This window comes from Dunckerocampus dactyliophorus, chromosome 2, assembly GCF_027744805.1.
Source record: "Dunckerocampus dactyliophorus isolate RoL2022-P2 chromosome 2, RoL_Ddac_1.1, whole genome shotgun sequence".
NCBI lineage: Eukaryota > Metazoa > Chordata > Actinopteri > Syngnathiformes > Syngnathidae > Dunckerocampus > Dunckerocampus dactyliophorus.
In genome coordinates this window covers 142,569-154,734 of record NC_072820.1, presented here as the reverse complement: position 1 = coordinate 154,734, position 12,166 = coordinate 142,569, and the positions used below count along the sequence as shown (strand labels likewise).

The 12,166-nt window shown below is 44.4% G+C and overlaps 1 protein-coding gene across 2 annotated transcripts in view; it reads left to right on the top strand.

Annotated features, from left to right (window-relative positions):
• The window catches only part of peak1 (pseudopodium-enriched atypical kinase 1), a 39,600-nt gene extending 30,315 nt beyond the window's left edge, over positions 1–9,285 (top strand). For both annotated transcript variants that reach the window (XM_054767443.1, XM_054767442.1), the window contains 2 exons: positions 4,664–5,448; positions 5,632–9,285. In XM_054767443.1, coding sequence (XP_054623418.1) covers positions 4,664–5,448; positions 5,632–6,873 — 2,027 coding nt within the window. In that variant the 3' untranslated portion in view covers positions 6,874–9,285. The remainder of the gene's footprint in view (positions 1–4,663; positions 5,449–5,631) is intronic.
• The last annotated feature ends 2,881 nt before the right edge of the window (positions 9,286–12,166 follow it).

Here is a 12,166-nt window from a genome sequence, read left to right as displayed (position 1 = left end):
AAGAGGAAAGGAAAGGTGGACATGACTGAGGACGCTATAAGTATATTTTATGAAACAGCGCCATCTATCCATCCGGGCAAGGACTACCGTGGCGCAGCAACATCCAGCAGATTACAAGGAAAGCTGGCCATCTTCCGCTTCTACTGCAGTAAAAACATTGCAGACAAACACATTCAGCCCAACTCACTGTAGCACACTGTAGAGAAGACCAGCACGGGGCACCAGAAGTCGGCTTTTACTGTTGTGCTTGGTTGCCATGGTAATGGACAGAAACTGCAACCTGTGGTGATTTTTAAGAGGAAGACGCTGCCTAAAGAAACGTTTCCAGCCGGACCAATCAAAGGGGCTGGAAGGACGAGGAGAAAATGGCTGAGTGGCTGAGTGACGTGTATGGAAAGAGACCGGATGTTTTTTTCCCACGCGTCACCGTCCCCGTGTATCTGACTCCATGCCCATCTCACAGCCGCTGTGAAAAACCAAGTGCAGCAAATGAACTCGGAGCTTGCCATCATTCCGGGAGGCTTGATGAAGGAACTCCAATCGCTGGACATCAGTGTAAACACGGCGATTAAAGTGAAGTTGCAAGCTGCGTGGGAGCGATGGATGACAGATGGCGAACACAGCTTCATTAAGACTGGGAGGCAGCGCCGTGCGAGTTCCGCCACAATTTTGTGAATGTATTGTGGATGCTTGGGCTAACGTGTCTGATGCAATGTTGTGGGAGCTTTCACAAAAGCCAGCATCATTTCTGAGGCGCCACACGGCAACGACACTGACTGACAATAACGACAGGGAACCTCGCGTGTTTGATGGAGAACTTGCCCCGCTGTTCATTTGGGATACAAAAGATAGACTTTGATGGATGTGTGGATGAGGATTGATCAAAAATAACGTGAGTACATTGTTAAATACTTCAATAAAATACAACTCAACTCAGTTTTGCTTCCATTGCTTTTTTAGAAAACAAACAATAGCATGCACGTTAGCGTATTGTAGCGTCGCTCGGAGCACTTCCTGTTCCCCAGCGTGCTTTGCGGTAGTGTTTTGGTGCAAATGTTCTTGAAGTTACATGTTTGAGCTACATAGTTGTTAGTTATTGTTCTGCAAAAGTAGCGGTAGTGTCTTGTCTGTTTTTACGTTGCTGTGTGATGTTTGTAGTTGTTGTGTTGAGTGAAATTTGCGGATGACACTACAGTCATCGGACTGATCACTGGTGGTGTTGAAACATCATACAGAAGAGAGGTGGCGGACCTCATAGCTTGGTGTCGTGATAACAATCCCCTTCTCAATACAGAGAAGACCAAAGAGATGATCATTGACCCAAGAACAAGGGAAAAGGAGCCGCATAGACCCTTGTTTATTGATGAGACTGAGACTGAGGTGGAGAGGGTGAAAACCTTCAAGTTTCTTGGCACACACATCAGCGAGGACCTCACCTGGTCTCACAGCACCCAACAAATTATGAAGAAGTCCCAAAGGAAACTGTCCACCACAATCCTGAGTTGCTTCTACAGATGCACTATGGAAAGTGTCCTTACCGCCTCCATCACAGTTTGGTACGGTAACTGTACAACACGTGATAGGAAGGCACTCCAGCGGGTCATCAAGACCTCACAGAACATTGGGCCTCATTCACGAAACGTTCTTACGCACAAATGTGTTCTTAAAGCCTTCTTACGAAGATTTTTGGCATTCACGAAACGTGTTCTTAACTCACAGTTCTCACAGATATAAGAACAAATTCTACGAATGCTCAGGAGGACTCTTACGCACAAGCAAAGCTTGCACCTTCAATGCGCAATTGCCCTCATGATGGATTTTGCAACCTGATCCCAAAAAATGTAGTGCAAATAAAATATCCCAACAATTATTTATCATCAAAACAACTCAAATATATTCCGTCGATAAATATATATTCAAATCCCAATTCATCAAAAAAAAAAAAGTACCTGGCTGGACGTGCGCTGCGCAGAGAGAGAATGTATAGGGACCATTAGATTTATTTGCTGAAAGCGACGAATATTTGATGTCCCGCTTCAGGCTTCAGGCTTCCCTCTCTGTTCTTGCAGGTGTGCAGGATCATCAGAATAACATCGCAATGAAACGTGGTGTGCCTATTGCGCACGTAGCACCCCCAGATAACGACACGCGCCCCCAGCCACGTCTTGAGCCAGAGCACGGGGCTGCTGTATTAATTAGGCAGCGTCTAATCAAATATAACCACAGAAAAAATAAATTGTCACACACAATTTATGTATTTTGACTTTATTTTTCCATCATGATTTTGTAAATATTTTCTAGAGTTTCCGAAATGGTTTGGTTTCTGATTGATGGCCCACCTCCCGCTTCCTCCTGATCCCTCTGGTGCAGTCTAATCTTTTTTTTTTTTAGTCTATTTTAAGTCAAAACACTTCTTTTTAACCTCTGCGGTGGCGCGTTTCTCCGTGGAAACGGCATTTATGTTTCTGCAATGGTGCTCCATGCCGACTCTTTTTGGATGGCCTGATGACTGGTGGATACACTTGAAAATAAGGTGGTCTTGTGTTCGGTCACTCCTTGTAAAAGCACCTCTATTTCAGTAGAATTGAAGTTTTTCTTTCGTTTGTTGTACAGCTGCTCCTCAGTCTTGCCCTTGCGCGTTGCCATCTCCGCCTCCAGCTGCCTGTTGCGCACGGCACATTTTTTACCTTATATAGGAAATAATAGACGGTGACCTATGCAAATTAGGCCTTACATGCACGGGCATCGCAGTTGGCATTCATCAACCTAAGAACACCGGGGCGAACGATTATCCCTACTTAAGAACGTGTTGTGAATGTGGCGCAGTTTCCAACCCACGCCTTCTTAAGTACACTTCTTAAGAAGACTTTTAAGAAGATGTTCGTGAATGAGGCCCATCGTTGGGGCAGCCCTCCCCTCACTGCAAGACATTTATAAAACTAGAGTCCTACGAAGAACACACAACCTCATCAAAGACAGCACATATCCACACACTCATTCTTCACACTCCTACCGTCAGGCAGACGCTACAGGAGTTTGAAGTCCAGGACCACAAGGCTGGCAAACAGCTTTTACCCACAGGCCATCAGGCTTCTCAACGAAGCACTCACACACGCCGCACGCAACACACGCACACACTCATAGCACTTTATTTATTTATTTATTTATTTATTTGTATTAATAATCTGTATTAATTTCTCTTCTGTTGTTGTTGCTTAATGTATTGGTATTTATGTTTCTTATGTTCTTATTCTTTTTCTTGTGTTTTCTTTCTTTTCTTGGGAGAATGAACAGAATAAGAATTTCATTGCATAGCAGAACTACCAGTTTTACTATGCATATGACAATAAAACTCTTTAATCTTGAATCTTGATGACCATCCTGATTTCAAGTGGCTTTGATAAACTCAATGAGAGTTTTGCTCTTAATCTGTCTAAAGAAATAAAGCACTGTTGCTTCCTCACTGACTTCTGAGCGATACGGTATGTTTTAGCGTGCATGCATGCTATGTATGTTTGACCATACCTGCCCCCGATAATACAGTGCGCCTTCTGTAAGTGTTAAATACAAAAATAGCACCTGGAACTGAGACTGCGCCTTTTAATACAGTGCGCCTTATGGCCTAGTGTAAGTCAGTATCAGCCATGATGTCAGCTTCCTAGTGTAAGTCAGTATCAGTCACGATATCAGCATCCTAGTGTAAGTCAGTATCAGCCACGATATCAGCATCCTAGTGTAAGTATCAGTCACGATATCAGCATCCTAGTGTAAGTCAGTATCAATGTCGATATCAGCATCCGAGTGTAAGTCAGTATCAATGCCAATATCAGCATCCTAGTGTAAGCGAGTATCAACAGCGATGTTAGCATCCTCGTGTAAGTCAGTATCATTGATGATATCAGCATCCAAATGTAGGCCAGTATCAATGCCGAAGTCAGCATCCGAGTGTAAGTCAGTATCAGTCACGATATCAGCATTCTAGTGTAAGTCAGTATCAATGCTGATATCAGTGTCCTAGTGTAAGTATCAGTCACGATATCAGCATCCTAGTGTAAGGCAGTATCAGCCACAATGTCAGCATCCTAGTGTAAGTCAGCATGAGTGATGATATCAGCATCCTGTGTGTGTGTGTTTACATAAGAAGTGAAGTCGGATTAGTGCAGAGTCATTAAAGATCATTAAAGGTTCCAGGGAGGATTAATGACTGTTTCAAGGCTAAGCCATGTTTGGTAGCGCACCCTATGGTGTGTAGCATCCATGTCATGCATAAAGCGCCATTTTTGACACACCTGTGCTTGACCACCTGCTGATTGCCTAAACATCCAGTGGCTGTTTCCTGTGGGAGAAATTTTAAGTCAGTCAGGCTCTTGGGGGTCAATACTGGGTTTTAATAACAGCACCACCATGTGGTGTCTTTGCAGGGGTGCATATTTGGACACATTGTCATGCTATGTGTGTGCAGTGACTTACACAACAGGCTCTCCTCCTTTCTTTCACCTGACTCTTATTAGCAAAATCCCATGCTGATCATCTTCTAAATTCCCTCTTTATTCAGATCTGCACCGCATGTCCCTTTCCTCTCCAAATGAGTTCAGTGTTTTGGCAACTAAACAGCAAACAGCTTCCTTGGCGAAGGTCATTAAGGTTGTGTGATCTCCTGCAGGGCAATCAAGAGCCAACATGATTCCACTGAAACAGCCCCGGAACATGAAGGCATCCAACGACACCCTGGCTTCCATTGACCTGGAAGGCCTCGCAGACCAGCCCCTCCCTAAATGCACACCCCCACCACTGCCGAAAAAGGCGGTCCCCCGCTCCAGCACAGAGCCCAGCCTGGGTGGCAAGGATCCCCTCCAGGGCGCCTTTAGACCTCGTCCGGAGGCCAAACCCGGCGGCACCAACCTGAGTGTCGCCAATCCGCTGTACGATTTGGACACCACCTGGGAGACGGCCAGTCAAAGCTCCTCGCTTGGCTCCGAGCCTCACTGGCCTCGCGGCCAGGAGAGCGCCGACTCCCTGGAGCATCCGTCAGTCTCCATGGCCAAGGCTCGCCCTGCTACAAGCATGTCCTCATTGGTCACACCACCTGCGGCTGCCACCAGGGAGAGGAAAGTGTACCCAAGCACCGAGTCTCTCACCGGGAAGAGTCGCAAAGCAGGTCAAGATGCTACCGCTACCAAGCACCAGAGGTCTGCGTTGTACCGGGGCTTGGACAGCTGGGACGAGGTGGTGGGCAGGATCAGGTGCCTTCACACGGACACCCTGAGGAAGCTGGCATCAAAGTGCGAAGATCGCTTCATGGCTGGCCAAAAGGACCACTTGAGGTTCGGGACTGACAGCTGGTCCCACTTCAGGCTGACGACAGGGAGACCCTGCTGCGAGGCTGGAGACGCCGTGTACTACACTGCCTCGTATGCCAAGGACCCGCTGGTCAGCTACGCCATCAAGGTCAGATGTCTGCCTCCAAATATTTCCAGTGTGACCAATACATGCAGATACTTTAGCTTTTTCGTTGTTGATGTAGCGGTTCACATAGCTGGGTGGGCTTCAGCTTCACACTCTAGAACAATGTATTTCTAATCCATTACATTTCAGACAAATCTTAATCTAATCTGCAGTTTGTCTCTCTAGATCTGCCGGAGCAAAGTCAAGGAGACGCAGCAGCAGTTCTTCCACAGTCTGGCCGTAAGGCAGAGCCTGGCCCTGCACTTCAACATCCAGCAGGACTGTGGACACTTTCTGGCTGATGTCCCCAGCCGGCTGCTGCCCTGGGATGAGGAGGAGGCAGAGGAGGAAGAGGAGGAGGTAGAGGATGAGAAGGAAGATGGGGAAGTTCAAACAGAGTCTCCAAATGGTGAATCAGGCGAAAGTTCAACCGGCGTTGCCATGAGCGGCGCCGGCCGCTTGAGGAGCAGAGTGGTGGTCATCACGCGTGAGGTGCCGTTCCAGACGGTGGCCGACTTTGTCCACCAAGGCGTGTCCCAGCACACCCAAAACCCCGAGCTGTACGAGCGGCAGGTGTGTCTCCTGCTGCTCCAGCTGTGCTCTGGTCTGGAGCAAATGAAGCCTTATCATGTGACCCACTGCGACCTGCGCTTGGAGAACCTGCTGCTGGTCCGCTGCCAGCCCAGCCCTGATACCCTGGAGCCCAACAACAACAACAACAATGGCAGAAACTCCACCAGCACCACTCATGTTACCAGCCCAGCCCGCCTCATCATCAGCAACTTTTCGCGAGCCAAGCAGAAGAGCGCTCTCATGACCGCCGACCCCGGGGCCCTCAGGGACCACTCTCGGCTGGCTCCCGAGATCATCACAGCCACCCAGTTCCGCAAGTGTGACGAGTTCCAGACGGGGATTCTCATCTACGAGATGCTACACCAGCAGAACCCCTTTGAGGATACACCAGAGCTGAAGGAACGAGAGTACACCTGGGCGGACCTGCCTCCCTTACCAGTGCGATCGCTGTACTCGCGGGGCCTGCAGCAGTTGGCCCGCTTACTGCTCACTGTCAACCCCTCTGAGAGGATCCGTATGTCGGACGCACGGGCCAGCCTGCAGTGTCTGCTCTGGGGGCCCCGGGAGGACTTGTTCTTGGCTCTGGGTTGTGGGAGCTCGGGCCCTGTGACAACAGCCACCCTCCAGAACTGGCTGGACCTGAAGCGCACGCTGATGATGATCAAGTTCGCTGAGCGCTCGATAGACTCGGCATGTGGTGTGAGCTTGGAGGACTGGCTCTGTTGCCAGTACTTGGCTTTTGCCACCACTGAGAGCCTGAGCCGGGTGGTGCACATCCTGCAGCAACAGAACCAGAACCAGAACCTGACCCCTCCAGTGCACACCTTTCACAGGACTCAGTCGCAGCCGCTCTGAGTTCTTTGGTCTTGTGTGGTCTGTCCTGTGTGCTGTCCCCGTGCACATGATAACATTAGCATCCTTATTTAGCCGAGTTAGCAGACGCTTCGAAAAAAAGCTGCAGAAGTATTTTGACAGCGCCGCAACCCAGTTGTACACAAGAGCGGCAGGTGGTGCTAGCTACAGTACACCATCCTAGATTAATGTCTATTTATTTAGTTTCTATATGCATGTAATTCATGTACATTTTCACACATGTTTTAATAGCTCTAAATAGTGTCTGCTAGATTGAAAGGAAAGGCTATTCCCGTAGTATCGTTTTCATGCAAATATTTGGTTTTCCACATGCAACAAATGCAGAGAGAATGTTGGAAATGAAGGGAAAAAATATCAAACTTTTTGCTTTTGTCCTCAGAGGACCAAACTCAATTTAGGGAAAAATTCTAAATCCAAATGCCAAATATTGTACCGAGCCCAATACGGCGTCTTTGAAAGACCCCACTAGCGCCTGTTAGCGGCAGCTGGGTTTGCCGCCTTTTTTTACACTTGAGCCAAAGACCCACAGAGACACCGCATCTTAGGCAAAAGCACCATCATCACACACATACAGTATCATGTTTTATCATAGAAATATCAGCAGCAAGTATCAAAGACATCTTCCTCATCTGCTTGTTTGCATCCAGTCATGCCGGTCACACGCGACCAAACGCACCCGACTTCCTCTTCACCCAACCTAACCAACGTGACACGTGACATGTGACACGTACGTACGCAGCCCAAAAGCTCAACAACATCCTCACTACTTCTTCTTTCTCTATACGTACACTTTTACCATTTACACATACACCTTTTACCATTTCTACATACAGTATACTCTATGTATACCTTTACCATTTCTACCTATACTCTATGTATACTTTTACCATTTCTACCTTTACTCTACGTATACTTTCTGCATTTCTACCTTTACTCTACGTATACTTTTACCATTTCTACCTTTACTCTACGTATACTTTTACCATTTCTGCCTATACTCTACGTATACTTTTACCATTTCTACCAATACTTTTACCGTTTCTATGGCTGTGGACGAGCACAACTGAAACCACCGCTAACCTTTTCCCTCTTGTTTTGGGAAGGTTGGGACGGTGTGGCCGCTTTTCCTCCACGGAGTGCTGAGGCGTTGTCATGTGACTGTCGCGGAGGTTACTGAGAGCAAAGAATGAATTTATTGAAATGATAAACATGACGTCAGCCACTTCAGTCTCGCGGGCTAAACCACTTGCTCACATTTTCTCACACATTCTTATTTCTTCATTATTTCATGTACTATTTCAAGTACTTCATTATGTAATGTATAGGTCATTATTTGAAGTACTTGATGCCGAGGCATTGAAGCCGTAGTGAAAACGTGTCAGTACTTGGATGGATGTGATGATCCATAAAGGGAATGTGTTGCTGCAGCTGATACCAGTGAAACTAACAAGATGAGGATTTGATACCAAAGAATGTGTGGAGAGCACTGGCGGCTGAACTTGTGTCTGCACATTGAAAAAACTTCCACTGTATACTATGTACTGTATATACTGTACACATCATGTGTTGGAATGCACACCTTGGATCTTTGGTAAAAACTTGAGTGGGCGTGGAAAGAATGTTTGGAAGAGGAAACACAAGTAAACAGAATTATCAACACAAATCATTTTCTCATGTAAAAAACATGAAAGCACAATAAATGATTTTTAAACTTAACTTTAAAAATATGATGACCTCCAACTTGTAAGATTTCATTTAGGGAAAATAAATCCGTTCAGATGGAAAATGGAAACATATCCAAAACATGATCATTATCATTCTTTTAAAAAGCTTTGAAATCATTTTTATAATGTCATGTTTTTAACAAGAGAAAATTGTGCTTATTTGTACTTGTACTTGTACAGCGCAGTACTGCAAGTGTTTATACTAACTGACTTGACTGCATTATGTGAGGGTTTTGTACACGGTAGAGTATTAAATACACGAGCATGATGATGATGAAGATGATCACCACTGAACACAAAAGCAACCACCGTGAAAAAGAATAAATATATCTTTTTTGTAATCTTCTGTCTTTTTATGCAACTGCTTGAATAAGCAAGAGTATTAGAGCCGCATTGAAAAAAAAATATGAGTTCCAGTCTTAATATTACCTTTGCCCAATGCCAAAGGTCACATAAGTCCCTCCTTTTCACAGATGTCTCAGGCAATGCCTGTTTCCATGGAGTATTAAAATTATCTGGAGATTTCGAGAATAATGTCATAATATCACGAGTATAAAGTCGTAAGTTTACAAGGAGAGAAAACTCGTAATATTTTGGGAATAAAGTCGTCAATTTACGAGAAAAAATGGTAACCTTATGTTAAGGCATTGGATGAAAAGGGGATTAGCCTTGGCATGTGGAGGGGGCGGGGTCACTGAACTCTATAACTGGAATGGCCCGGTGTTGTGCCGAGTTTGGCATCCATGCCGAGATCTGCATGCAGGTCGCGGGAGCGCGCACGCTCAGCTGAAAACTCAACCGTGTGACGCCGTGTTAGTCTTAAGGCACAGTACTTCATGATAATGAAGCGATGGTACGTTTTGTCAGCTTTATGGGTAACTATACAGCACCCAAAGCACGAATTTCTTGACTTTATATTTGTTAGATATGTGGAAGCATTTGATTCAAGCATATCTAGAAACGCGGTGGGAGGAGCAGGTTAGACATTCACAATGTAACTGTGGCACTTTGTTACACAGTTGTCCCTCGATTTATTTGTTTCTGTATAACAAATGACAAATTACCAAGCTCATTCATTTATAGAAAAGAGGGGCATGCATGCAGTATTCGGTAGGGAGGATTTTGGAGCTGCCGAAAATTGCATGCACCCCTGGTTGGTCAAATACGACTCCTAAATGTGTGTAATTCACACGATGTGCTTCAAAGACACCCATCTCTCACATGGACTGCATCATTTCATCTAAAAATGTCCCAAACAAGAAGTAGAGGGTGCATGCAATTCTCGGCAGGACGGATTTTGGAGCTGCCGAAAATTGCATGCACCCCTCGTTGGTCAAATACGACTCCTAAATGTGTGTAATTCACACAATGTGCTTCAAAGACACCCACCTCTCACGTAGTTGGCATCATTTCATCTAAAAATGTCCCAAACAAGAAGTAGAGGGTGCATGCAATTCTCGGCAGGACGGATTTTGAACCTGCCGAAAATTGCATGCACCCCTCGTTGGTCAAATACGACTCCTAAATGTGTGTAATTCACACGATGTGTTTCAAAGACACCCACCACCAATTCCGACATAATTTATTTAAAGTGCAGACAAGTAAAAGCATGCATAATGACATGTTACTCATATAAAAATACAGTCTGTATACATATACATATATTTAAATAACATGATTATTTGTAATTCCTGTGTTATTTTTGCATTTTGTTGTAATTTTAAAGGTGTCTAAACCCTGTTTTATTGGTTGGTGTGGCATGTTGTGGCATGTTGCATTTTGGTGTTGGTCTGGAGAGGTTGAATTCGTGATGTGCGATACTACTGATTTCATCTCCGATTCGATACTAAGTAAAATTCAAGCTGGTATTGGCTATACCAATACCATACCAATATTTTGTGCAAATACACTTAGTGTTTCTGATAATTTTAACAAAGTACAGTATTTCAAATCACACTGCATGATAATCCCACTGCATAAATAATACAAGACATCAGAATGATTTTGACGTCGGTAATTCACAATCATCACAATTCCATTAATGATCAGGCATAGTTTCAACAGGCTGAGAGAGACTGACTGAGCAGTGTTGTTTTTACGCATTCCACACTTACCCTGGAAGAAAAAGAACAATTAGCTCCCACCAATTACCGATCATTTCAGCAACATCTCAATCATTACCTTACCTTCCATTGTGTTCATGATAATGATATACATTACCAGTAAATCTGACTTAAGGATCAAAATTATTGATATTTTGGTTTAGAATCGATTTTACAACATAAACATTTGGTATCGGAAGTAGCGATATTTCCGTATCGATTCCTACATCACTTACTAGCAAGTGCTTTACAGTAGCTGCGGTAGTTTTTGTAATTATCGATTAGTTAACATGGACCCTGCATTGTACGAAACTTTGTTGTTGTACAAAACACAAGGAAAGTACACAAGGAAAGTGATTTTCAGATGGATCCAATGCAATACAAGATAATTGTGGGGATTTTCAATGAACATCATCATTGGATGTTAACGGTAAACCTTTGACTGTCACTTTGAAAAGCTGTAAAACAGTCCTTAATTGGTGATGATATGAAGTTTATGATTACAGTTTAGGAAACATAAAAAAAAAATTAATCTGTTTTCATTGTCTCACTCAGTTGTAGTAGTGGAGAAGTTGTAAAATGAATGTTACCTTCCAAAATGCAAAGGTTATTTATCCTCATGAAAAGCGGGCCGTGTTTGTGGATCCATTGGGAGAATCCCAGATGAAAATAAAAAGATGCCTGGAAACAACAAGGTAACAAGAAGTTAAAAAGCAGTTACAAACCTAAAACTGGTATAGACAAAGATTTATCATTTCTTCAAGGGCATTCATGCGGAAGAGGGATTGCAAGGTGTCAAGGTGGGCATGTAGCACCCTTCCCCATGGACTTCAGAGCGATGGCACATCATGCGGTGTCTTTGCTTTGAAAGTGAGTACTGTAGTGGTTTCTTCCAGCTAGACCTTCAATGTTGACGGAATCAATCCAGCTTATGCACACATCACACAGTATATTGGATACAATATTTAGAACCGATTTCAAGATGGTGTTAGTCCTGCACTTCTTCATTTACCGTAACTTGCCCCCCCCACTCCTCCCGCCCCTTTTTTTTTAGGAAAGTATGAAGTATCACTATTCATTGGGTCCATACCTAAAAACCTGTTTTCAGTTTGCTCAGTGTATACTAGAAGACCAGCCCTTGACCTTAGACATGAGCAAAGGTTGCGTCAACAACATGAGAGAAGAAATTGCCAGAACTCTTCTCCGTGAATCTGGTGTGTTTCCTTTTTGCCTTCTTTTGTTTGTGTTAATGTTCAGTATCAGCAGGATTGTTTGGAGATGTTTTTGGTCACCATTTTGTCAAATAACTGAAGGTTGTTTTGTGTGTGTGTTTTTTTAAGAGTCCCTCAAGAATATCTGCCATCATTGTGGGTCTGAGGGAATGGATGCCATGCTATGGGTAATGACATTACATTGAACATATCAGGACACATACTTAGCAAGCCAAGT